The sequence below is a fragment of the Macaca nemestrina genome, chromosome 7, assembly GCF_043159975.1.
Source record: "Macaca nemestrina isolate mMacNem1 chromosome 7, mMacNem.hap1, whole genome shotgun sequence".
Classification (NCBI taxonomy): Eukaryota; Metazoa; Chordata; class Mammalia; order Primates; family Cercopithecidae; genus Macaca; species Macaca nemestrina.
Window position 1 is genome coordinate 58,413,586 of NC_092131.1, and position 25,104 is coordinate 58,438,689.

The 25,104-nt window shown below is 44.9% G+C and overlaps 3 protein-coding genes across 5 annotated transcripts; 1 reads left to right on the forward strand and 2 right to left on the reverse strand.

Moving 5' to 3' along the window:
• Nucleotides 1-1,366: 1,366 nt before the first annotated feature.
• On the reverse strand, nucleotides 1,367-3,212 carry LOC105481863 (alpha-1,6-mannosyl-glycoprotein 2-beta-N-acetylglucosaminyltransferase). Its single transcript, XM_011741661.3, has one exon. It carries the CDS (start codon nucleotides 3,210-3,212, stop codon nucleotides 1,869-1,871), a length of 1,344 nt encoding a protein of 447 aa, XP_011739963.1. The 3' UTR covers nucleotides 1,367-1,868.
• A 470-nt stretch (nucleotides 3,213-3,682) lies between these two features.
• Nucleotides 3,683-5,769, forward strand: LOC105481864 (ribosomal protein L36a like). 2 transcript variants are annotated; one of them, XM_071100222.1, is made up of 2 exons: nucleotides 3,683-3,819; nucleotides 5,320-5,769. In XM_071100222.1, the coding sequence occupies exon 2, from the start codon at nucleotides 5,354-5,356 to the stop codon at nucleotides 5,672-5,674; it is 321 nt and encodes a 106-aa protein (XP_070956323.1). In that variant the 5' UTR covers nucleotides 3,683-3,819; nucleotides 5,320-5,353; the 3' UTR covers nucleotides 5,675-5,769. The 2 variants fall into 2 exon arrangements, with proteins under 2 accessions (XP_070956323.1, XP_011739964.1); XM_011741662.3 differs by having other exon boundaries at nucleotides 3,756-3,903.
• Nucleotides 5,770-9,719: 3,950 nt separating this feature from the next.
• LOC105481865 (leucine rich repeat protein 1) lies at nucleotides 9,720-24,814 on the reverse strand. 2 transcript variants are annotated; one of them, XM_011741663.3, is made up of 4 exons: nucleotides 24,176-24,811; nucleotides 22,520-22,618; nucleotides 16,225-16,946; nucleotides 9,720-10,132 (listed from the first exon to the last, which is right to left on the reverse strand). In XM_011741663.3, the coding sequence occupies exons 1-4, from the start codon at nucleotides 24,356-24,358 to the stop codon at nucleotides 9,892-9,894; spliced, it is 1,245 nt and encodes a 414-aa protein (XP_011739965.2). In that variant the 5' UTR covers nucleotides 24,359-24,811; the 3' UTR covers nucleotides 9,720-9,891. The 2 variants fall into 2 exon arrangements, with proteins under 2 accessions (XP_011739965.2, XP_011739967.1); XM_011741665.3 differs by lacking the exon at nucleotides 16,225-16,946 and having other exon boundaries at nucleotides 24,176-24,814.
• Between the last annotated feature and the right edge of the window lie 290 nt (nucleotides 24,815-25,104).

Sequence of the window (25,104 nt, forward strand, 5' to 3'; positions counted from 1 at the left end):
GAAAGGAAAATATTTGTTGATCTAATCACTAACCCCCAAAGCCAGGAACTGATCTATTTGTTTCAAAAACAGCTGCTACTTCAGACTCTGGCCTTCTTAGCTCTGTTCTGGAAATAACCTAAGTTTTTAGTTCTTTGAACTAGTGATGTCAGGTCAGAGTACCAGAAATAGGTAAAAAGCCTCCTGATTCACCCTTATTTAACCCCCCCCCAAATCTTGCACCAGATTGGGCTGTGAGGGTAAGTCTAAAGGTAGCTCGTAAAGCAAGAGAACTATTTACCTCACCTTGGATGAGCATATGTGCTCTTAAACCACTATGAATCTTAAATTGATGCAATAATTTTGAGACTACCATTTAATAGTTGTAAGTTGAAGTAACTTTTTTTTTTCTTGAGATGGAGGCTCACTCTGTTGCCCAGGCTGGAGTGCAGTGGCATGCTCTAGGCTCACTGCAACCTCTGCCTCCCAAACTCAAAGGATCCTCCCACCTCAGCCTCTCAAGTAGCTGGGACTACAGATGCACCACTACACCAGGCTAATTTTTTGTATTTTTGGTAGCAATGGGTTTTTGCCATGTTGCCCAGGCTGGTCTCAAACTCCTGAGTTCAAGCAATCTGCCTGCCTCAGACTCCCAGAGTGCTGAGATTACAGACATGAGCCACCACACCCAGCCCCTAATATCTTTACACAGAAATTAGTCTTTTATGAGAAATTTTTGGTTGAATGCAATTACAAATTAAGGGAAACTTCTACATTAAATATGGAGCAAAATTTAAGCCTGTTTCCTATAATTTTCTGTATCTGTCCTTTTAAAAAGTATGATTTAAGTTAAAGCCGGCACTAGAAAGTATTTCACTTTGGCATGACTGAACTTTGTACCATTTCTGGCTTTCAAAAACAATTTAGGCTGTATTTACCTTACACAGCAACATTTTATTGTTCATTATCTATGCCTGGGTAATTTGAAAGCCAAACAGTTTCTTGCACAGGGAATGCATTGTCACGAGCTGGGTTTTATTTCAAACTCAATTATACAATGTGGCAATAATAAATATTAAAATATAATGCTAACTCAAAACTTGTAGAATGCCTTCACTAAATTTGCTATAAAGAGTAAACAAAACTTATTCTGCAAAAGGATTAGGAACCTTTTTATGCAAAAATGAGTATTTTATTTTGTCAGCACTAAAAGAAAAAAAAAAAAACAAAACCACTGTATTTCTACATTGAGGTGAAAACAATGTTTAAACTTTCTTATCAATCAAATACATTCCAAAAGAAAGTGTGTTCTATGAAGGTTCCAAAGCACACTCAAAACACAACAGTACAGGAATCTAATACTGAAAATGACTGTTCTGACAGGGTGTTTTAATAAACATAACTTTTTAATTATTAAACCAGTGAAGCAATCCCTTCCTAGTAAGTGTGTCAATAGAGTGAAACTGGGTTTGTTCCATTAATACCCTAACCATTTCATGGTAATACTTTTTACTGCTTTGACAGTTTTAAATAAATTTTGCTGTACTTAAAATAGGTTTTAAAAGTGGAAAAGTGTACAAAGTTTCAGATAAAAAGATTAATAGATGCAATTTAAATCAAATTTCCCCTCTTCTATCAATCAACAATAATCAGTTTTAGCAGATACAGATTGAGCTTTAAAATCCTACTCCCAAAATGAAACCTTCAGTTTTAAATCTTAATCAGACATAATTGGAAAAGATTACTATGTATTTGGACACCTTTTACAAGATTTTGTTTTTGTATTAAAGCAGAAACCAGTTCCTAAACTCTTTTATTCAATTGTATGTCCTGTTTGGACAAATATCAAAAATAGAAGACTGTCACTTTTGCTTCTGTAATTGTGATTTTCACTGCAGTCTTCTATAACTTTTACAGAGTTCATGGTCCCTAATATCTCCCCACCCTCCATTTTTTCTAGGTGGAGAAATGGCTACCATAGTAAACTTCTCACTGATAGTTAGAGTTTCTGGAAACATGTATTGTTTGTTATTATTTAAGAGTGACTCAATTTGGGCACTCTGGGTGGATGGTCTACAGGTTTTCTTGTGATGCATACCACAGTCTCCAGCATGAAAAATCCTAGGAACTTGAGGAACCAGCACTTTCCAGAATTTTGGAAGACAAGATACAGTCAAGTATTGAAGAGTCCAGTCCCAGTTATAATCATCATAAGTACAGAAAGTGTCTGTGCACTCGATCAGCTTCTGATAGGCATTCCGGGTCAAGGCTAGACCCATATTGTGCTCTGTGGATTTCCAAGTTTTCACATCTACCTTGTCAGCCATGCCATAGAAACTGCGACTGGCAGTATAGGTCCCCAGGGAGAGAACATCACATTCAGGGCACTCTTGCTGCTTCAGTTTCCACATCTTTTTGAAGACATGGTAAAAGTCTGGGGCTAAGTAGTGATCTTCTTCTAGGAAAAGTATAAGGCCAGCATAATCTCGAAGAATTTTGACTCTTTCCCACACAAAATGCAGCTTCCACCACCAGTGATGTTTGGTCTGGGAGAATTTGGCCTCTCTATAATGGCCGAAGGAGTCGGGATACTCAGCATTGATGCACCCCAATTTCAAAGCGGCATTCTTCGACAGGTCTCTGGGACAATCTCTAGGGTCACTGCCTGGAAACTCATTAGGGTACAACTGAATGCTGAAAGGAAAGAACACCTGCAGAACCGGACAGAAATCCACCCCGGCGATCAGCTGATTGATCTCGGTCGACCAGAAGTCGTGGCTAAAGATGACGAGGACGTTGTCAATTCCCTGGGCTTTTCGAAGTGAGTCCAGCAGCAGTCTGAGGTATTCGGGCCGGTTATGCACCTGGACCACCAGCACCAGCTCCCGGGGGGCCCAGTTGCCAGTCTTATCTACATTCCTCAGCGTCTGATCAAAGTTCAGCTGGTACACCAGGGACCGGTACCGCAGCGTCAGGTTGTCCGCCTCGGGCTGAGGGGCCGCCGGGACCAGAGGAGCCGCCGACTCGTTGGAGACCCTGCGGATGCCCACAGCCACAGAGGGGTGGTCCCCGCCACGGCTGCCGGCACCCCGCACGGGTTCGGCGTCCACCAACGGCGGGGCGAGGGCCTCGTTCTTCCTTTGTCGCCCATTGCTGCTCCAGAGGACGAAGCCGCAGGCGGCCACCACGAGCGTCAGGATTAGCACCTTCCGTTTGTAGATGCGGAACCTCATGGTCTCCAGGGCCGGGAGCGCGGGCGGGCGGGCGCGGAAAGGAGTAGCTGCTTCTGCACGGATGGGGCGGGCGGGCGGCGGCCGTCGCCTTGGCCTGTCACGGTCGGAACTGGCCCCCGCGGCTGCCCTCGCTAACTCATCCCGGACCCCGGGGGTCCTGAGGCCCGAGACCTCTCAGCTACCCCGCGCCGCCTGCGCTCCACACATCCTCGCCTGGCAGCTACAGCTCGGGCATCGGCGCCGCCGCTAGGAGCCGCGGCTCGGCTTCGTCTCGGTCCTCTCCATTCAGCACCACGGGTCCCGGAAGAAACCCAGCAGCTGCCCCACCGCACCCTAGCTTCGTTACCTGCGCCTCCAGCTGCCCTGCGTCCTCTGTGTTCTCATCCTTACGTGGGCCCTAGACGGCCAGGACTGAGCGACGCAGCCTCGCCCCACTCCGGTGGCGACAGTTCTGACAACCCGCAACTGGCCCGCGGAACACCGCGGCCCTCCGGCCCACACCCCTCCGGCCCGCCCCTTAGACCGTTGGTTGGTGCTTTCCAGACGCGACCGAAGGCGCCTGGCCGCCGTGACCGGCTGCCTATTGGTTCGCAGTACTGTCGCTCAGGTGCAGTTCCTACTTCCGCTTCTCTCTTCCCTTTCCTGTTAGGCGAGAGCTGCGCTACGCGAGGGTGTTGGACGCGGTTTCTCGGTAAGCTAAGAACGGAACTGTAGCGGTTCCAATAGGAGCCTCCGTTGCTCAGAATCCGGGGTAGGACTAGGCCTTCTTAGGAAAGGGAAGGCGAGACCCACGGCCCTCGTCGGCCTTAGTTCGAGAGCAGGCTTCTCCCTTCAGGCATGGCGGCTATAGGATCGCGAGGCGCGCTGGCTTGATAAAGACACGTCAGCCCTCTAGGCTGCTGACGGGTGACCGTGCTTCGGAGGGGAAAAGTGATACCACGCTGATGTGGTTCTCGGAGAAGGAACTGGGCGGGTCGTAACCGTAGCTACGACGTCGCGCACTGCCCCAGCCATTCTCTAGAGTTGGAAAATGGAGGAGGTGGTTGGGGGAAAGAGAGTCAAAGAAACTCTTCTTTTTCTGCGGAAGAAAATTAGATGAGCCGCACATTTCTTTTGGGGCAGCCACAATAAATTAAACCCATTTCGTACAGAAAACTGACTGTATTGGGCCTCCTAAAGCTGCTGCTCTTGATTTTCGTGAATCTTGTTCTATATGAGAAAAGAAAAATGGCTCGTAGCATTGTGAGTTCTTTGAGGTGTGCAAAATTTGCTGGGCCCAGAGAGACAGGAGTATGAGACTTGGGACACCTCCCCACTTCATGCCTGGCATTTTATTCCTGACTAGCTGCTTCACCCATTATGTCCGTGCTCCTGGAATTTGTCATAAAAAGAACGATGTATAGCCAGCCAATCGCTTGTGTTATTTTAATGTAAATTCTTGGTAAACAACTTAGGAACTGCCATTTTTTCCTCTAAAAACCCGCTTGCAACTGCTGCTATTCACGGCAATTTGAATCTGTGCTCCGGGTTGCAGTCCTCAAACTTGGCCCAAATAAACACTCTACTTATGAATTTTGCTCCAGTTGTGTTTTGTTTTTGTTTTTGTTTTTGAGGCGGAATTCCGCTCTTGTTGCCCAGCCTGGAGTGCAATGGTGCGATCTTGGCTCACCGCAACCTCCGCGCCCCGCGTTCAAGCATTCTCTTGCCTCAGCCTCCCGAGTAGCTGGGATTACAGGCATGTACCACCACGCCCGTCTAATTTTGTATTTTTAGTAGAGACGGGGGTTTCTCCATGTTGGTCAGGCTGGTCTCGAACTCCTGACCTCAGGAGATCCACTCACCTCGGCCTCCCAAAGTGCTGGGATTACAGGCATGAGCCACCGCGCCCGGCCTTGCCTCAGTTCTTTAGGTTGACAAAAAATTAGTCCTCCAGTAATTTAAACGAAGTGTTTAAAAAAGGTATGCACTTGTATGTGCATTTATTCATATGGAAAATGAGTACGTGGTGGGTTTATATATTATTTATACGGTTTTCGTATATCTACTTGTATAGCACTTTCACTTTTCGGAATGTTTAATGTCCGCTATCTTAAATATTTTACTACAGTTTTCATCATATAGACAACAGCCCTGCTGCAAAGATGGTCAACGTGCCTAAAACCCGAAGAACCTTCTGTAAGAAGTGTGGCAAGCATCAGCCTCACAAAGTGACACAGTATAAGAAGGGCAAGGATTCTTTGTATGCCCAGGGAAAGAGGCGCTATGATCGGAAGCAGAGTGGCTATGGTGGGCAGACAAAGCCAATTTTCCGGAAGAAGGCTAAGACCACAAAGAAGATTGTGCTAAGGCTGGAATGTGTTGAGCCTAACTGCAGATCCAAGAGGATGCTGGCCATTAAGAGATGCAAGCATTTTGAACTGGGAGGAGATAAGAAGAGAAAGGGCCAAGTGATCCAGTTCTAAACTTTGGGATGTTTTTCTTCTGATTTTGAAGAGAAAATGTTGAAGCCATAGGAAAATTACCTGAGGGAAAATAAATAGTGATATTCTTACGCAAACCTTTTGTCGTTTTTACTTATAAATAGAATTCCATGTTTAGTGTAGTCCCACCTCAAACTTTTCTAACAAGTTTATATATATATCTATATAAACATATATATATATGAAGGGAAAATACTATATTGTTTTCTAGTCAATTTCAAATGTTGAGTGAATTCATAAACATTGAGCAGCTTAGAAGGGTCTATAAGATTTTGCAAGATAAGAAACAAGATATGCTAGGCTTGTGTATAGCAGGCTGGGTTAGGCAGAGGATCGAAGTTGGGGGATAGTAAGAGCTGACGGCAAATGTTCTGTCTAGTAGGGGTAACTAGCCAGGTAATGTGCTTCTTGTTACACTAGTCACATTTAGTACTCAACAGCCACGTGTGGCTAGTTTATTGAACAACAAAGATGTAAAACATTACCACTGCAGAAAGTTCTTTTGGACAGTATAGACTATGGCCTTGAGTATAAAATAGTTCAAAATTGACTTGACTTCAAACTAAAGTTAATCGAGTGAAAGTCCAAGATAGCATAAATTTTGTTTTTTGAACCTCTCAGAACACTCTAGGAGGTACGGAAATTTTTTTTTAAGACAATCTGTCACTGTCACGCTGGCGTGCAGTGGCACATTCGTGGCTCACTGTGGCCTTTCAGGCTCTATAGGTCCTACCTTAGCCTTGGAGTAGTTGGGCACCACCATGCCTGGCAAATTTGCCTGGCATTTTTTTTAAGATGGGGTCTCACTATGTTGGTCTAGGCTGGTCTCAACTCTCGGGCTCAAGCAATTCTCCCATCTCAGCCTCCCAAAGTGTTGGGATTACAGTGTCTGCTACTGTGCTTGGCCAGAACTTACTGACAGTTGGGAAGGTTTGGGAGTTATAAACTGAAAACAAAAAGGTTGAAATTCACAATGAAAAAAATTGAGCCTTGTAATTATGAAAGGCAAGAAAAGTTCAGCATCAAATGAAAAGCTGGGAAAAGGTATGGGTTATAAGAGGGCAATTTCTGCCTTTTGTATATGAATTTAAGTTGACTAAGATACATGGGAATGACTGAATAAGAGAATGCAAAGGGCTAGGGTGTCTAGGAGTAACATGGTTTGCACATAATCCCAATAACTGACGACTATAGCTGCATTTGTTGATTGTAAAAATCATGTATACAAGTTTATTTTTAAATACATCACCATCACTTTTTACTTTTTTGGAGACAGGGTCTTGCTCTGTTGCCCAGACTTGAGTGCAGTGGCTTACTCTGCTCACTGTAGCTTTGACCTCCCAGGCTCAAGCTATCCTCTCACCTCAGCCTTCCTAGTAGCTGGGACTGCAGGCACGCAGCACCATGCTCGGCTAATTTTTTATTTTTTATAGAGAGGGAGTTTTGCCATGTGGCTCAGGCTGATCTCGAATTCCTGGGCTCAAAGGATCCACCCATTTCAGCCCAAAGTGTTGGGATTACAGGCGTGAACCACCTCACCTGGCCTCCCATCACTTTTTAAAGAACGTTTTAATGCAGCTGTTTTGTAATATTTATGGACAATCCCTCACCAACCTACAAGTTTAGAAAATCCTAAAATATTTTACTTAGAGAATTCTTGGTTTTAAAGACCAAAAGTGAATTAACTAGAAGACAGTAGCCTGGGCTTAAAATCTGATCTGGGTTCATAGTACTTCCTTCGTAGGATGATTTGTAAAGAATAAATGCTTATAAAACACCTGGAATGGCTGGGTGCAGTGGGTCATGCCTGTAACCCCAGCACTTTGTGAGGCCGAGGTGGGCGCATCACTTGAGGTCAGGAGTTCGAGACCAGCCTGACCAACATGGTGAAAACTCTACTAAACATACAAAAATTAGATGGCCAGGCGCGGTGGCTTATGCCTGTAACCCCAGCACTTTGGGAGGCCAAGGAGGGTGGATCACGAGGTCAGGAGTTCGAGACCGGCCTGGTCAACATAGTGAAACCCTGTCTCTACTAAAAATGCAAAAATTAGCCAGGCGTGGTGGCACATGCCTGTAATCCCAGCTACTTGGGAGGCTGAGGCAGGAGAATCACTTGAACTCGGGAGGCAGAGCGGAGGTTGCAGTAAGCCGAGACCATGCCATCACACTCCAGTCTGGGTGACAGAGCAAGACTATCTCAAAAAACAAAAACAAAAAGAAATTGCATCTACTCAGAAATATCTGAACTTTCAAAAAAGAAAAAAAAAATGCCTCAAATAAACATTTTAGGGAGACAAAGGCAGTTAATTATTTTGTAAGAAATAATCTTAGAGACCCTGCTAACAAGCCCAAAACAGCAATTATATTATGTTAACACTGGAGAGGGCTTTTCTCCAGTAACTTTTATTCTTTCCTTTGTTCACAAAAACCAGTCTGAGGTTATTGCAATGTTCTGGTGGAGAGGCTGACTTGAGGTAGGTCAGTGGGAATGAACAGAATGAAAAAGTTAATACTGGTTCTATTTTCCATGATAGGTCAGTGGGAATGAACAGAATGAAAAAGTTAATACTGGTTTTATTTTCCATGAGTCTTTCAAGTTGGTTATTTTTCCATTCCTCATGCTAGTTCACGTCATCTTTTTTTGAGACAGGGTCTCCATCTGTCACCCAGGTTGGAGTGCAGTGGCATGATCTTGGCTTACTGCAATCTCCCAGGCTCAAGTGATCCTCCTACTTCAGCCTCCAGAGTAGCTGGGACTAAAGGCGTACGCCACAATGCTCAGTTAAGTTTTGTATTTTTTGTAGAGATAGGATTTTGTCTTGGTGCCCAGGCTGGTCTCGAATTCCTGGGCTCGAGCAATCTGCCCGCCTCGACCTCCTGAAGTGTTGGGATTACAGGAGTGAGGCACTGCACCGGGCCCAAATCACCATTTAGCTGGTATATTGATGTGACAAAAATAATTTAAAAACCCACCCTAATAATACAAAATGTAATCAGCAAAACGTAGCAATTTTTCGCCGGGCGCGGTGGCTCACACCTGCAATCCCAGCACTTTGGGAGGCCGAGGCAGGCGGATCACGAGGTCAGGGGTTCGAGACCAGCCTGGCCATCATAGTGAAACCCTGTCTCCACTAAAAATACAAAAAAATTAGCTGAGTGTGGTGGCATACGCCTGTAGTCCCAGCTAATCGGGAGGCTGAGGCAGCAGAATCGCTTGAACCTGGGAGGTGGAGGTTGCAATGGGCCGAGACCATGCCACTGCACTCCAGCCTGGGTGACAGAGTGAGACTCTGTCTCAAAAAAAAAAAAGTAGCAATTTTCTGTTCCCGTTCCCATCCCACCCAATCCCAATGCACGGTGGCTCAAGCCTGTAATCCCAGCACTCTGGGATGCTCAGATGGGTGGATCATTTGAGGTCAGGAGTTCGAGACCAGCCTGGCCAACATGGTGAAATACCGTCTCTACTGAAAAATACAAAAAATTAGCTGGGTATGGTGGCGTGCACCTGCAACCCCAGCTATGCAGGAGGCTGAGGCAGAGGCTGCAGTAAGCCGAGATTGCGCCACTGCACTCCATCCTGGGAGACAGAGACTCCATCTCAGAAAAACAAAAACAAAAAAAGAAATCACAACAATTACTATGGGAACATTTTTAAAAATTATGAAAGCTGAAGTCTTTCCCGAAACAATTCCTATGTTTTGCTTGGTAAATGTAAATTCCACATGTAGAATAATGTATCTGAAACACAAAAAGTGGCATGCTTAAAAACTTACATATAATTTCATAATAAACAAGTTTTCACTATAATTTAGGACATATTAGCCCTCCAACAGATATTTTCTGCACACAGAAACTCAGATGTGTTTAACTGAAATGCAAGAAGAAAGTTGGTAAAATTCTTATCAACAGAGTAACTGGGATCAATATCTGTTTAACATTAAAAGAAAACTCCACAACCCATCTTGGAAACTTTAGGCTGAAATAAACACAAGTACAATAAACTAAAAAAAAGTTAACCCCACAGTGAAATTAAAATTGGTTTTAATAAAAGTTTTGGAGTCAAATGAGTAACTATACACATTCCTCCTCTCCAGCAACTATACAGAAATCTTCCCTTACTCCAATTTGACGTCGCAAAATCATACTTGCATCCCAAACTGATATGTTATTGAAATTTCTTTTTCTGGTCTCACCCATTACTTTAACATATCAGAGGAATTTACATAACAGCCTAGAGAACAGAAATAAGAGACAATAGGTGCTTCAGTACCACCCATATTATCTACTAAGACCACAGTGTGGGCAACAGAATGCAGATTCATGGTAGTAGTTCCCTGAATGAAAGAGTTCAGACAGAATCTTCCACAAACACAGGTTTTTGCGGTATCCAAATCTTGGCAGAGATGGAATGGAATGATATGAGAGCCATATGGAATCCTATTGGAAAGAATGATAAAAATATTTTATAACATGTTACTAGATTCAGGACACGAATTATTAGGACATGGAATTGTAACAATGAAAAATAAAATTACTTTATTAAGTGATTAGTATATTTAAAATATACTAAAATACAGCATATGATGTATTGTAAACTTCAGATATGACACCATAAAATATCTTCCAGCACAACCACTTAATAGCATAACTTCCTAAACAGAATGAAAAAGTCACCTGTCCTTTATATAGGCTCTTTCAGGGATCAACTGTTCAAAAGGGAAATTTAAACTCTGTAAGACAAATTTAAAATACATGTTACTTGGGACATGAGTTTTACTTTAGTGGCTGGGCAAGTAAGGCTAACCTTACCTTGCTTAAGGCATTTCACTCACACTTAAAACCCTTCAATGGTGCCCAAGTCAAACTTTCTATTTTTATTTTTTGAGACATAGTCTCGCTTTGACACCCAGGCTAGAGTACAGTGGCGTGCCATCTCACTACAACCTCTGCCTCCTGGGTTCAAGCAATTCTTTTGCCTCGGCCTCCCAAGTAGCTAGGATTACAGGCGCCTACCATCACGCCCAGCTAATTTTTTTTTGTATTGTATTTTTAGTAGAGACAAGGTTTTACCATGATAGCCAGGCTGGTCTCAAACTCCCGACCTCAAGTGATCTGCCAGCCTCAGCCTCCAAAAGTGCTAGGATTACAAGTGTGAGCTACCGTGCCTGGCCTAAACTTTTTTTTTTGACATGGAGTCTCGTTTTGTTGCCCAGACTGGAGTGCAGTGGTGCAATCCCAGCTCACTGCAACCTCCACCTCGAGGGTTCAAGTGATTCTCCTGCCTCAGCCTCCCAAGTAGCTGGGATTACAGGCACACACCATCATTCCCGGCTAATTTTTGCATTTTTAGTAGAGACGGCGGTTAACCATGTTGGCCAGGCTAGTCTTGAACTCCTGACCTCAAGTGATTCGCCCACCTCGGCCTCCCAAAGTGCTGAGATTACAGGCAAGAGTCACTGCGCTGGGCCTCGAAGTTTTTAAATCACCCACAAGACACTAAAAGACAGTCTTGAGATTGCCTGCTCACTGCCCAAATGTCCCCGCTACACACAACCATGCCCCAGCCACTTTGCCTCCCACACATTGTCTTGCTCTTTGTTGTTTCTCTAGTATCTAGCTTAGGCTGGCACATAATAGGTGCTCAGATATTTTTCAACAAACAAGCAAGCCTAGCCTTATAACTTAAAATGAGAGTTTAAAACCCTATCAGAAAAGTCTGAAAAAATACACATTTCAAATAAAAACAGCGATTACCTTTGGTAGGGGATCTAGGATGGCCCTATTTGCAATTTTTAAATTTTTCTTTTTTTTTTTTTTTTTGAGACGGAGTCTAGCTCTGTCGCCCAGGCTGGAGTGCAGTGGCCAGATCTCAGCTCACTGCAAGCTCCGCCTCCCAGGTTTACGCCATTCTCCTGGCTCAGCCTCCCGAGTAGCTGGGACTACAGGCGCCTGCCACCTCGCCCGGCTAGTTTTTTGTATTTTTTAGTAGAGACAGGGTTTCACCGTGTTAACCAGGATGGTCTCGATCTGCTGACCTTGTGATCCACCCGTCTCGGCCTCCCAAAGTGCTAGGATTACAGGCTTGAGCCACCGCGCCCGGCCAATTTTTAAATTTTTCATAAAAAACTGTATTAATCTGTTGCTTGTGTAAGTAACCATTTTTTAAAAAAACTCTGCCAGGGAATGTCTCTCACATGTTTATGTTAATCTCTTTCAGGATAGATGGTTCTAGTCTGAGGAAACAGATAATAGTTAAAAACTGTATTTTCTATCTGGCATAACTTAAATTCCCACATATTTTCCTAATAGATCATAACTGTATGCTTGTAACCAGTAGTTAGAGCCATTTATCAACAGCTAGATAATAGATATTGGTGTCACAGCTTTAAATCTATATACTTTTTAAAACAAGGGAGCTTAAAACATGCAAAATTATACTTCAGCAAAGGTTTGGTCGTCTTACAAGAAAGCTATATTAATGGGGTAAGATTTAAAAAGCAATATAAATGCTATAATGCGAAATCATTCAGCACTAATAAATTACTATTCTGCCAAATTTTGCCTTGCCAATTATACTATATTTTGATCTTTTTTTTCCTTCCAAATTTGTACTTTTTCGTGTTGGACTTTAGCATGTTTTTACCTGATCATTTAGCCAACTTGTTAGTCTTTTCAAATCAAAACTATAACATTTCTCATTTGGACATAATTTTCAAATTTGAATAAATACAATTCCTTTTTTTTTTTTTTGATGCAGTCTCGCTCTGTAGCCCAGGCTGGAGTGCAGGGGTACAATCTCGGCTCACTACAACCTCCAGCTCCTGGGTTCAAGCAATTATCCTGCCTCAGCCTCCCCAGTAGCTGAGATTACAGGTGCCTGCCATGACACCTGGCTAATTTTTATATTTTTAGTGGAGACAGGATTTCACCATATTAGTCCCGCTGGTCTCAAACTCCTGGCCTCAAGTGATCCACCCACCTCGACCTCCCAAAGTGCTCAGATTATAGGCATGAGACACCACGCCCCGCCTTACAATTTCTTTTATGTACAATTTCTTTTATGTATGGCTTAGAGAAACAATAGCCTCAGGTGCACCTCACTGCCAAAAGATACCATTTGGAGTTCCTTCAAATCAGTGGATTTACCCTGAATCATCAGTATCACTTCTGGTGATTTTATTAATTGATTGATTGATTAAGATGGAGTCTCAATCTCCACTCCCAAGCTGGAGTGCAGTGGTGCCTTCTTGGCTCACTGCAACCTCTGCCTCCTGGATTCAAGTGATTCTCCCGCCTCAGCCTCCTGAGTAGCTGGGATTACAGGTGCACGCCACCACGCCTGGCTGATTTTTGTATTTTTAGTAGAGACAAGGTTTCACCATGTTGGTTAGGCTGGTCTCGAACTCCTGACCTCGTGATCCGCCTGCCTTGGCCTCCCAAAATGTTGGGATTACAGGCGTGAGCCACTGCACCTGGCCTTCAGATGTTTTAAATGTTTCTCAGGTTATTCTAAATTTGAAGTAACGTCTGAGAACCATTGGTTTAGAATAAGCGTTCTTACACTGGGGATGGCAAGGAGATGACTGGACTGAGTTTGAGTGGGAACCAGGCTCATTTTATGCAACATTCTGTGTACTCATGTGTACAGTTTTCTGGATCCTTAACTTTGGTCAGTTTTAAGAGCCCCTTCCCCCTAAAAAAGTTAAGAATTTCTTATTTGAAATATGATCTTTCTACCATTTTATAGGCTCTCAGTAATACTTTGGTCCACATCTTAGCTTCCACACATGCATTCAAGAAGCCTAAACAGGCCGGGTGCGGTGGCTCACATCTGTAATCTCAGCACTTTGGGAGGCCAAGGCAGGTGGATCACAAGGTCAGGAGTTCAAGACTAGCCTGGCCAACATAATGAAACCCCGCCTCTAATAAAAATACAAAAAATTAGCCGGCCATAGTGGTGGGTGCCTGTAATCCCAGCTACTTGGGAGGCTGGGGCAGGAGAACTGCTTGAACCTGGGAGGCAGAGGCTGCAGTGAGCTGAGATCATGCCATTGCACTCCAGCCCAGGCAACAGTGAGAGAGATCGTCTCAAAAAATAAAAAGCAGCCTGAACAATGGCTGGGCATGGTGGCTCACACCTGTAATCCTAGCACTTTGGGAGGCCGAGCCAGGTGGATTGCTTGAGGCCAAGAGTTCAAAACCAGCCTGGCCAACATGGTGAAACCCCATCTCTACTAAAAATACAAAAAATTAGCCGACCATGGTGGTGGGTGCCTGTAATCCCAGCTACTTGGGAGGCTGAGGCGGGAGAATCACTTGAACCCAGGAGGCACTCAAGCTTGGGCACTGCACTGCAGCTTGGGCAACAAGAGCGAAACTCTATCTCAAAAAAAAAAAAAAATACAGAAAGCCTGAACAAAATGAATCTGGCGCTCAGGGTGTCATGAAACCAAATGCAGTTAGTGTTGTTTAAAGACAAAGAGAAGAGAACCAACAGCTACTGAATCCTACTATATGCCAAATGCTTTGGCATTACATTATCTCATTTATTGTCACAACTCTGTCAGGTGGGTATTATTGTTCCTGTTTCACAGCTGAGAAAATGGAATCAAAGAGGTTAAATAGGTCGGGCGTGGTGGCTCACGCCTGTAATCCCAGCACTTTGAGAGGCTCACACTTGTAATTCCAGCATTTTGAGAGACCGAGGCAGGCAGATCACCTGAGGTCAGGAGTTGGAGACCAGCCTGGTCAACATGGTGAAGCTCCGTCTCTACTAAAAATACAAAAATCAGCTGTGTGTGGTGGCACATGCTTGTAATCCCAGCTACTAGAGAGGCTGAGGCAGGAAAATTGCTGGAACTCAGAAGGCAGAGGTTATAGTTGAGCCAAGATCATGCCAATGCACTCCAACCTGGGCGACAGAACAAGCCTCCATCTCAAAAATTAAAACAATAAGGCCGGGCGTGGTGACTCACACCTGTAATTCCAGCACTTTGGGAGGCTAAGGTGGGCAGATCACGAGATCAGGAGTTCAAGACCAGCCTGAACAACATAGTGAAACCCCGTCTCTACTAAAAATACAAAAGAAATTAGCCAGGTGTGGTGGTGGGTGCCTGTAATCTCAGCTACTTAAGAGGCTGAGGCAGGAGAATCGCTTGAACTCGGGAGGCAGAGGTTGCAGTGAGCCGAGATGGCGCCATTGCACTCCACCGTCGGTGACACAGTGAGACTCTGTCTCAAACAAATAAATACAATGAAAATACAAAAATGAGCCAGGCATGGTGGCGGGCACCTGTAATCCCAGCTACTCAGGAGGCTGAGGCAGCAGATTCGCTTGAATCCGGGAGGCAGAAGTTGCAGTGAGCTGAGATTGGACCACTGCACTCCAGCCTGGGCAACAGAGTGAGACCCTGTCTCAAAAAAAAAGAGGTTAAAGTCATACAAAGTGGTGAAGCCAGGAATCAAACCCAAGTCTGACTCCAAAGACCATACTTCATCACTGTGCCAACTCTCTAATTTTACAGTACATGAAAATCATCTGGAGGACTCACTAAAACACAGATAGCTGGACCCCACTCTCAGTTTCTGATTCAGTAGGTCTGGAATGTTAGAACTTGCATCTCTAAGAAGTTCCTAGGTGATGCAGATCCTGCTGGTCTGGGGAGCACACTTTGAGAAACAATGTCATTCATTCCTTTAACTACTTATTGAGTGCTTAATATATGCTAGGAGCAGGGGATACAGTTTAGATCCCAGGGAAATAGTGGAGAATAAAACAACATCCACGTGCTCGTGGATCTTACATTCTAGTGGGGAAAACTGACAGTAAACCAAAAAAAAAAATGTTTAAAAATATATAATAGGCGGCCGGGCGCGGTGGCTCAAGCCTGTAATCCCAACACTTTGGGAGGCCGAGACGGGTGGATCACGAGGTCAGGAGATCGAGACCATCCTGGCTAACACAGTGAAACCCCGTCTCTACTAAAAAATACAAAAAAACTAGCCGGGCGAGGTGGCGGGCGCCTGTAGTTCCAGCTACTCGGGAGGCTGAGGCAGGAGAATGGCCTGAACCCGGGAGGCGGAGCTTGCAGTGAGCTGAGATCCGGCCACTGCACTCCAGCAAGGGGGACAGAGTGAGACTCCGTCTCAAAAAAAAAAAAAAAAAAATATATATATATATATATATATATATATATATAAAATAGGCAATGAGTCCTATGACAAAAAAAAAAAAAAAAAAATCAAGCAATGTAAGGAGGTAAGAAATAAAATTTAGATAGAATGGACAGGTAAGACCTTTCTGGGATGACACTTGGGCAGAGAACGGAATGAAGTGAGGGAGTGAGCTACGAGACTTCCTGGAGAAAAATCATTCTAAGTAGAGGTAAAGAACAGCAAGAAGACTATTACAGCAAAGGGTTAGACTGTGCATAGTATTGTAAGCAATGTTAGACTTTATTACTCTGAGTTTGATGAGAATATTAGAATGCTATCAAAGACACCACATTATATGACTATTAAAATCTTACCTATTATATAATATGGTTCGTGCAGAAGATTCCAATAAAGTTAATGGTGTTTGCAGCTTTATTACTGGAAGGATTTTTGGTTGTTCAAAAGTATTTCCAAAAAGATCCAAGTATTCAAGGGATAAATTTCTAAATTCACTAGGCAAAAATGGAAGCTTATTTCGAGCTGCTGACAAAAAGCGAAGGTTTATTAGTTGTCCTATCTTGCAAGGAAATTGAATCAATTCATTATCGTCAAGTTTTAAATTTGTAAGTTCCCGGAGCTGGCAAAACTGCACAGGGAGTGCCTTGATTTTGTTCTTGCTGAGGTCCAAAGTCCGAAGTGACTTCTGGAGTGTAGACTGACACAAAGCTACACTAAATGACTCCAAGTGATTGTCATTCAGGTTAAGTTCTTGAAGGTGTATGAGGTCTCCAATTGTAGCTGGAAGCTTTTTTATATGGTTGTGACTCAAGTCTAATTTCCTAAGGTTTTTTAAGCAAAGCATACGCATATCAACTCGGACAAGCCCACAGTAAGAAGTCTGAAGATGTTCCAAGGAATATGGAAAGTTCTTACTTAAAGGATAGTCTTTTTTGGATGTGATAACCATTTTAGTTTTAAAGTTTTCAAATTCTGAAGTCTTCACTGGTGTGAATGTTGAAACTGGTATATCAACCTTACAGCCTCTATGAGCCAGTCTCACAGCTGAAAGGAAACCTTTTAAACTGCTGGAATTGGCCTGAATAAATAAAAGTTGTAGAATTATAAATTCCACTGGAGATAATGCATACATGCTAGTTCTTCCCATAACAAATTCTATAGCATTTCTTATGAATATGATACAATGATTTATTGAAATTGGCTGTAAAACTTTTCTTAGTACTTTGACTAAATTTCAAGTTTAAAAGTTTTTGAAAAAAAATTACATGGAGGGACACATTCTAAATAAAACTGTTCAAAGGGAAATCATGCCAACACTTTGGGAGGCTGAGGTGGGACAATCACCTAAGCCTAGGAAGTAGAGGCTGCAGTAAGCATGATAGTATCACTGCCCTCTTGCCTGGGCAACAGAGTAAGACTGTCTCAAAAAACAAAAATTAACAAAAATAAAGGGAAATCATAAGAGTATAAAATAAGACAGGAAAGGATTGAATATTCCACTTAAGATTTGAGTTTAGGTGGGGTGCAGTGGCTCACACCTGTAATCTCAGCACTTTGGGAGGCCGAGGCAGGTGGATCAATTGAGGTCAGGAATTTGAGACCAGCCTGGCCAACATGGTGAAGCCCCGATTTTACTAAAAATACAAAAATTAGCTGGGTGTGGTGGCGCGTGCCTGTAATCCCAGCTACTTCGGAGGCTGAGGAAGGAGAATCGCTTGAACCCAGGAGATGGAGGTTGCACTGAGTCAAGATCATGCCACTGCACGCCAGGCTGGGCAACAGAGCAAGACTCCATCTGAAAAATTAAAAAAAAAAAAAAAAAAAAATTGAATTTAAGGCCAGGTGTAGTGACTCAACGCCTATAATCCCAAAACATTGGGAGGCCGAGGCAGGTAGATTACTTGAGGTCAGGAGTTTGAGACCAGCCTGGCCAACATGGTGAAACCCCTTCTCTACTAATATATAAAAATTAGCCAGGCAATGTGGCGCACACCTGTAATCCCAGCTACTCAGGAAGCTGAAGCAGGAGAATGCTTGAACCTGGGAGACAGAGATTGCAGTGAGCCGAGATCACACCACTGCACTCCAGCCTGGGTGACACAAGTGAAACTCCATTTCAAAACAAAAACAAACAAACAAACAAACAAAAAGGCTAGGAGTGGTGGCTCACGCCTGTAATCCCAGCACTTTGGGAGGCTGAGGTGGGTGGATCACCTAAGGTTAGGAGTTCAAGACCAGCCTGGCCAACATGGTGAAACCCCGTCTCTACTAAAAATATAAAAATTAGCGGGGCATGGTGGCAGGCACCTGTAATCCCAGCTGCTCGGTAGGCTGAGGCAGAAGAGTTGCTTGAAACTGGGAGGCAGAGGTTGCAGTAAGCCATGATCATACTACTGCACGGCAGCCTGGGCAACAGAGCAAGACCCCATATCAAAAAAAAAAAAAAAAGCTAATTTTTGTTGGAATATGGAAGCCATGTAGAGCAAAAGATTGGAAATATAATATGAGGACAGATTGTAAATGAGCTCAGATGCCAGCTTAAAGTGGAAGGATTTTAAGCATGAAAGTTACATGACAAGAGCTAAATACTATTTTGGTAGCACTGTACACAATGAACCAGGGTAGGGAAAAGTCTGGAGAAGACCTGGGTCAACTAGGTACTATAAAGCATACTGGCTCACAGACTTGGGAGTCACCCACATAACAGCTGAGCTATCAAACGGAAGGCAGGTATGACAGAAAACAGCAGAGGGCTGAAATAAAGCCTTTATTCTGGGTATAGAAAAAAACATTGCTGGAAGCAGGAGACAAAGAAGTGACTAAGAAAACCCATAGTGCCCTATCATAGATACCAAGAAAAGAGTTTTATTAAGAAAAGGGTAATTATCATTGTCAAATTCTACAGAGTGCAAAAATAATGAGAAATGATACCGTGACAGACAAGTGAAAAGATCATTGATCTCTGAGGCAGTGTTTTCAGTAAACCAGTAAAAGTAAAGGTCAAAAGATAAAAAGTGGAGACAATGAATTCAGCCTTGTCTTTCTAGAAATTTGTTTTTTTTAAATCAGTCAGATCTCAGCTTGTTTTTAGATAGAAAGGAGGAATTAGTGAAAGAATAAGCTGCAAGTCAAGAAAAAAATAAAAATCACAAGGAGGATCAAATGGACAAAATGATCCCATTCAATCTAAACTCCTTAGTTATCAAACTTTTAATGTTGCAAAGCACTTTGCTTGGAGTTAAGAATAATGCACAGTTGGGCCAGATGTGGTGGATCATGCCTGTAATGTCACCACTTTGGGAGGCCACCATGGGCAGATTGCTTGAGCCCAGAAGTTTGAGACCAGCCTGTGCAACAAGCTGAAACCCTGTCTCTACCAACACAAAAAAAATTAGCTGGGCATGGTGTTGTGCCCCTATAGTCCCAGTTACTTGGGAGGCTGAGAAGGATGGATCACCTGAGCCTGGAAGGTCGAGGCTACAGTGAGCTGTGATGGTTTCACTGCACTCCAGCCTAAGTGACAGAGTGAGACCCTATCTCACAAAAAAAAAAAAAAAAAAAGTAAGGTTGAATGAGACATTGTTTCCACCCACCGGGAAGGGAAAGAGGAAAAGGTGAGAGAGGGCAGAAAAACCCCACCAGTTTTAAAATTCTAAAGATCTATATATTTTTGTTTGAGAAAGGGTCTTGCTCTGTCACCCATGCTGGAGTACAGTGGCACAATCATAATTCACTGAAGCCTTTAACTTTTTTTTGAGACAGGGTCTTCCTCTATCAACCAGGATGGAGTGCAGTGACTGCAATCACAGTTCACTGCAGCCTTGACCTTCCAGGTTCAGGTGACCCTCCACCTTAGCCACCCAAGTAGCTGAGATTACAGGTGTACAACCACCGTGCCTGACTAATTTTTTTGTAGAGATGGGGTTTCACCATGTCACCCAGGCTGATCTTGAACACTTGGATTCAAGCAATCCATCCACCTAGGGCTCCCAAAGTGCTGGGATCATATACGTGAGCCACCTCGTCTGGCCTCCAGCTTCTAACTTGTGGGATTAAGTGATCCTCCTGCCTTGGCCTCCCAGGTGTGAGCCACTGCACCCAACCAGTTTATGGTATTTTTGTTTTGTTTTGTTTGAGACAGGGTCTGACTCTGTCGCCCAGGTTGGAGTGCAGTGGTGCAATCTTGGCACACTGTAACCTGTGCCTCCAAGGGTCAAGTGATCCTCCCACCTCTGGCTCCCAAGTAGCTGGGACTACAGATACGAAAACCACACCTGGCTTTTCTTTTTTTGTGTGTGGAAATAGGGTTTCACCATGTTGCCCAGGCTGGACTTGAACTCCTGAGGTCAAGTGATCCACCAGTCTTGGCCTTCCAAAGTGCTGGGATTAGAGGTGTGAGCTATGGCACCAGCCTCGGTTTATGTTTTCATAAGAATGACTGGGCCAGGCGCGGTGGCTCAAGCCTGGCCTCCCAGCACTTTGGGAGGCCGAGACGGGCGGATCACGAGGTCAGGAGATCGAGACCATCCTGGCTAACACGGTGAAACCCCGTCTCTACTAAAAAATGCAAAAAAAACTAGCCAGGCGCGGTGGCAGGCGCCTGTAGTCCCAGCTACTCGGGAGGCTGAGGCAGGAGAATGGCGTAAACCCGGGAGGCGGAGCTTGCAGTGAGCTGAGATCCGGCCACTGCACTCCAGCCTGGGCGAGACTCCCTCTCAAAAAAAAAAAAAAAAGAATGACTACAGTCTGGGCGCGGTGGCTCACGCCTATAATCCCAGCACTTTGGGCGGCTGAGGTGGGCGGATCACAAGGTCAGGAGTTTGAAACCCCTGGGCCAACATGGTGAAACCCATCTCTACTAAAGATACAAAAAGTTAGCTGGGCATAGTGGCACGTGCCTGTAATCCCAGCTACTCAGAGGCTGGGGCAGGAGAATCGCTTGAACCCAGGAGGCGAAGGTTGCAGTGAGCTGAGATCGCACCATTGCACTCCAGCCTGGGTGACAGGGAGAGACAGTCTCTCTGTCTCAAACAACAACAACAAAAAAAAGTGATTACAGTAGGGGCCAGGCATGGTGGCTCACACTTGTAATCCCAGCCCTTTGGGAGGCTGAGCCTGAGCTCAGTTCAAGATCAGCCTGGGCAATGTAGTGACACCCCATCTCTACTAAAAATACAAAAATTCGGCCGGGCGCGGTGGCTCAAGCCTGTAATCCCAGCACTTTGGGAGGCCGAGACGGGCGGATCATGAGGCCAGGAGATCGAGACCATCCTGGCTAACACAGTGAAACCCCGTCTCTACTAAAAAAATACAAAAAACTAGCCGGGCAAGGTGGCGGGCGCCTATAGTCCCAGCTACTCGGGAGGCTGAGGCAGGAGAATGACGTAAACCCGGGAGGCGGAGCTTGCAGTGAGCTGAAATCCGGCCACTGTACTCCAGCCCGGGCGACAGAGTGAGACTCCGTCTCAAAAAAAAAAAAAAAAAAATACAAAAATTCACCAGGAGTAGTGGCACCCAGCTGTGGGTTGCAGTGAGCCAAGCTCTTCCCACTGCACTCCAACCTGGGTGACAGAGTGAGACTCCATCTCAAAAAAAAAAAAAAAAAAGTAAAAAGAATGATTACAGTAAATAAAATACAAGATAGTTCTAATTGAATTTTTTCCTCTTTTATTACACCAAACTTAAGGTTTGTAACCTGTGGTTTAGCTGGCAAAATGTAGACCTGTGCAGTTGTCTTATGGAGTTCCAGTCTAAGAATACCCTAGGGCTCCATCTTCAGCACAGAAGCAAACTCAGTTTTCTTCCCATCCTGGGAATCTTACTGAGGCAGACTTTGCCCTTTTAGAAGGCACACAAGCATATTTGGGAAGCTACCTCTTGTGCCATTGCCTCTTCAAACAAACCTGCAAGAGTCTGTCCCTGTTCAGCAAATGGAATATCAGAATGTGCAAACAGCCTTCTGTAAAGAAAATACACGCCAGGCCAGGCACAGTGGCTCACACCTGTAATCCCAGCACTTTGGAAGGCTGAGGTGGGTGGATCGCCTGAGGTCAGAAGTTCAAAACCAGCCTGGTCAACATGGTGAAACCCTGTCTCTACTAAAGATACAAAAAAAAAAAAAAAAAAAAAAAAAATCAGCCAGGCATGGTGGCAGATGTCTGTAATCCCAGCTATTCAGGAGGCTGAGGCAGGAGAATCACTTGAACCCAGGAGGCAGAGGTTGCAGTGAGCCAAAATCGTGCCACTGCACTCCAGCCTGGGAAGCAAGAGCGAAACTCCGTCTCAAAAAAGAAAAAAAAGAAAAAGAAGGAAAGAAAATACATGCCAGGCCGAGCATCGTGGCTCATGCTTGTAATTCCAACACTTTGGGAGGCTGAGGCAGGAGGATCGCTTGAGGCCAGAAGTTTGAGGGCAGCCTGGGCAACATCATATCAAGACTCTGTCTCTACAAAAAGTTATTTTAAAAAATTAGCCGGGAGTGGTGAGGTACATCTGTAGTCCCAGATATTTAGGAGGCTCGCTTGAGCCTAGGTGTTCAAGGCTGCAGTGAGCTATGACTGTGCCAATGTATTTCAGCTTGGGTGACAGAACAAGATTCTGTTTCTAGAAAATACAGCCAAACATTAACCATTAATGTTTTTAATACCATACCTTACTTAGACAGATATCCACAGGAGGCTCCTTTAACCGAACAGTGGCCTTCCCCTCATCTACAAATTTGGTGAAGAATTGCTCAATGTTCTCCCTTAGCTGCATAAAACCAGTGGGAAAAAAGAACAAAATTAACTATTGTTACTCAGTAACATTTATTACAACTAGAATGTGCCAGTCACTTTGCCAGACTTTGGTTTGGCTTTTAGTCCTTGAGTCTGAGTGTTTTCATAGTTTTAAGTTTTAAAGCTTTTTATCACACCACTGTACTCCAGGCTGGGCAACAGAATGAGACTCCTTCTCAAAACAAACAAACAAACAAAAAACAGTTGTTTTGTTTTTTTTGAGATGGAGTCTCACTCTCGCCCAGGCTGGAGTGAAGTGGTGCCAATCTTGGCTCACTGCAACCTCCGCTTCCCAGGTTCAAGCAATTCTCCTGACTCAGCCTTCCTAGTAGCTCAGATTACAGGTGCATGCCACCATGCCCGGTTAATTTTTGTATTTTTAGTAGAAACAGGGTTTCATCATGTTGGCCAGGCGGGTCTAGAACTCTTGGCTTCAAGTGATCTGCCTGCCTGGGCCTCCCGAAGTGCTGGGATTACAGGCATGAGCCACAGCGCCTGGCCAAGTTTTAAAGTTTTGTTTTTTTTTTTTTAAGCAGTTGGGAAGTTATACTCCCCATCTAGCTGGTAGTGGATGTTACTGCTCTGTCTGTCCAGTAACTCTCCTTTGAGAACAGGATCACCATGTTTTGAGAGAATGCTCCTCTTCTCCCATTCCAACTATGTAATTGTAGGTAGAGTTGTCAATAGTAGTTACTTGCCTTCATAACTTCAGTCCATTAGCCTGGGGTGGGCACACCTCCCAGTAGATTATATACAAACTCCATGAGAGCAGGAATCTTGTCTCCTTTGCTATTCTATCCTGAGTGCAAGAACGGTGACTGACACATAATGGATGCTCAAAAAAATTTTAATGACTATCATCTATATAAATGGAATATTTAAAATTTTAAAAAATTAATGATTGCTGTTGCATCTGCTTTAGATTTCAACAACTATTGAGTCACAACCCACTATGTACCAGGTACTCTAATAGGGTCTTGGGACATAGCAATGAATAAGACTGACTGGGTAACTACACTTAGAGTTGACAATCTAATGAGAGAGCGTTATTAAACAAGTACTTATAACAAATATCAAGACAAGGGAAGTGCAGGATGCTATGACCTCCTTTTTTAAGCTAAGGAAAATACTGTGGGAGAAAAAATTCACTGAACAGAAGTGCAGTTATTTTACTGTTCCCCAATTGGACAGCGGCTTCATTTGCAGTTGTTTCACGCAAAATTTCAGAAGCTTGAAACAGGCGGGATTGCCATCCACTACTAAATAGCAACACTGTAAATTCAAAGTCGTAAAAGTGGGGAGGATAAATATCGAAAAGGTGCACTCTCAAAAGCTTTCTTCTTTCGGGTCCGTAGGAAGACGCACAGGACCCTGGGGTCCGGTTGGTAGTAGGTCTCAGGGCTGGGAGTTCAGGAACCCCCAAGGCAGGCTCTCGCCTCGGGAGCAGGCGAGCGCATGAGGACCGAGGGCGGCCCGCGTCTCGGCTTCTGAGAAGAACGCGAGGCTGACAGGGCCTGCCCACTTCACGCACCTCATAGCGGGTCCCGCGCTTGTCCTTCAGGGTGGAGATGAGCAGGAAGGCTCGGGCCGACGGCTGACTCCTGGAAGTCTGCTGAAAGAGGCTCAACACGGCTCGGACGCCCTTGCCCCGGTTCCTAAGCCCCAAGGCGGGCAAGTGCCGGCTGATCACCTCCACCTCACAGTGTAGCTTCATCTCGCCCAGAGGCCACAACCAGGCCACCTGGCTTTGAAACTTCCTCCTTCCCGCCACCCAGCGCCGCCACCGGGGTCCTCGCGCACGCGGGCTGCCCGCGGATCCGCCTGCCTGTTGGACTTGTCCGCGACGGGTGCTGTCTTAATACGGTGGCTCTATGAAGCCCGCGGGAAACGGCTTCCCTTCTCCCTTCGCAGCGCCGGGTCCTCGCCGTGGCTGCGTACCGGGACTGACCACTTGAGATCCGGGCTCGCGCCCCCGGAAACCGGCAATCGGCGGGGGCGCAACGTCTTTTCCCCCGAGCGCGCAGCTGGCAGGGGTGGTTGTTTCTGTTTGGGGCGGATTCCGAGGGTTTCAGCTGTTGACGCTTTACGCGTTGCCGGCGCACGTTGGGCCGCTGTTTCCCAAGGGAAGGCAGGTGTGCGTCTGCGTTACGGGGAAAGGGATTTAGAACTGTCCGCGTGGCCCGCCAACCCAGCGAGGGCTCATTTCCCGGCGCGGACGGGCTTTTGGTGGTTTTGGTGGCTGCTCTCCGGAGGCAAACCTGGCACGTCGGAGGGGGGCTTTATATGGCTGTATTTGACTTGTTAATTCCTGCTGAACAAATAATTTTCCATGGCGAGTAGGGTGGATGGACTGTGACTGGCTTAACTGCACGTGAGACGTGGAAAGACCATCCAGACCGCACAAGGCCTTCGTACTCTTGATTTTCTTGATTGATTGAACTAGGGCGGGGCCCGGCTGGG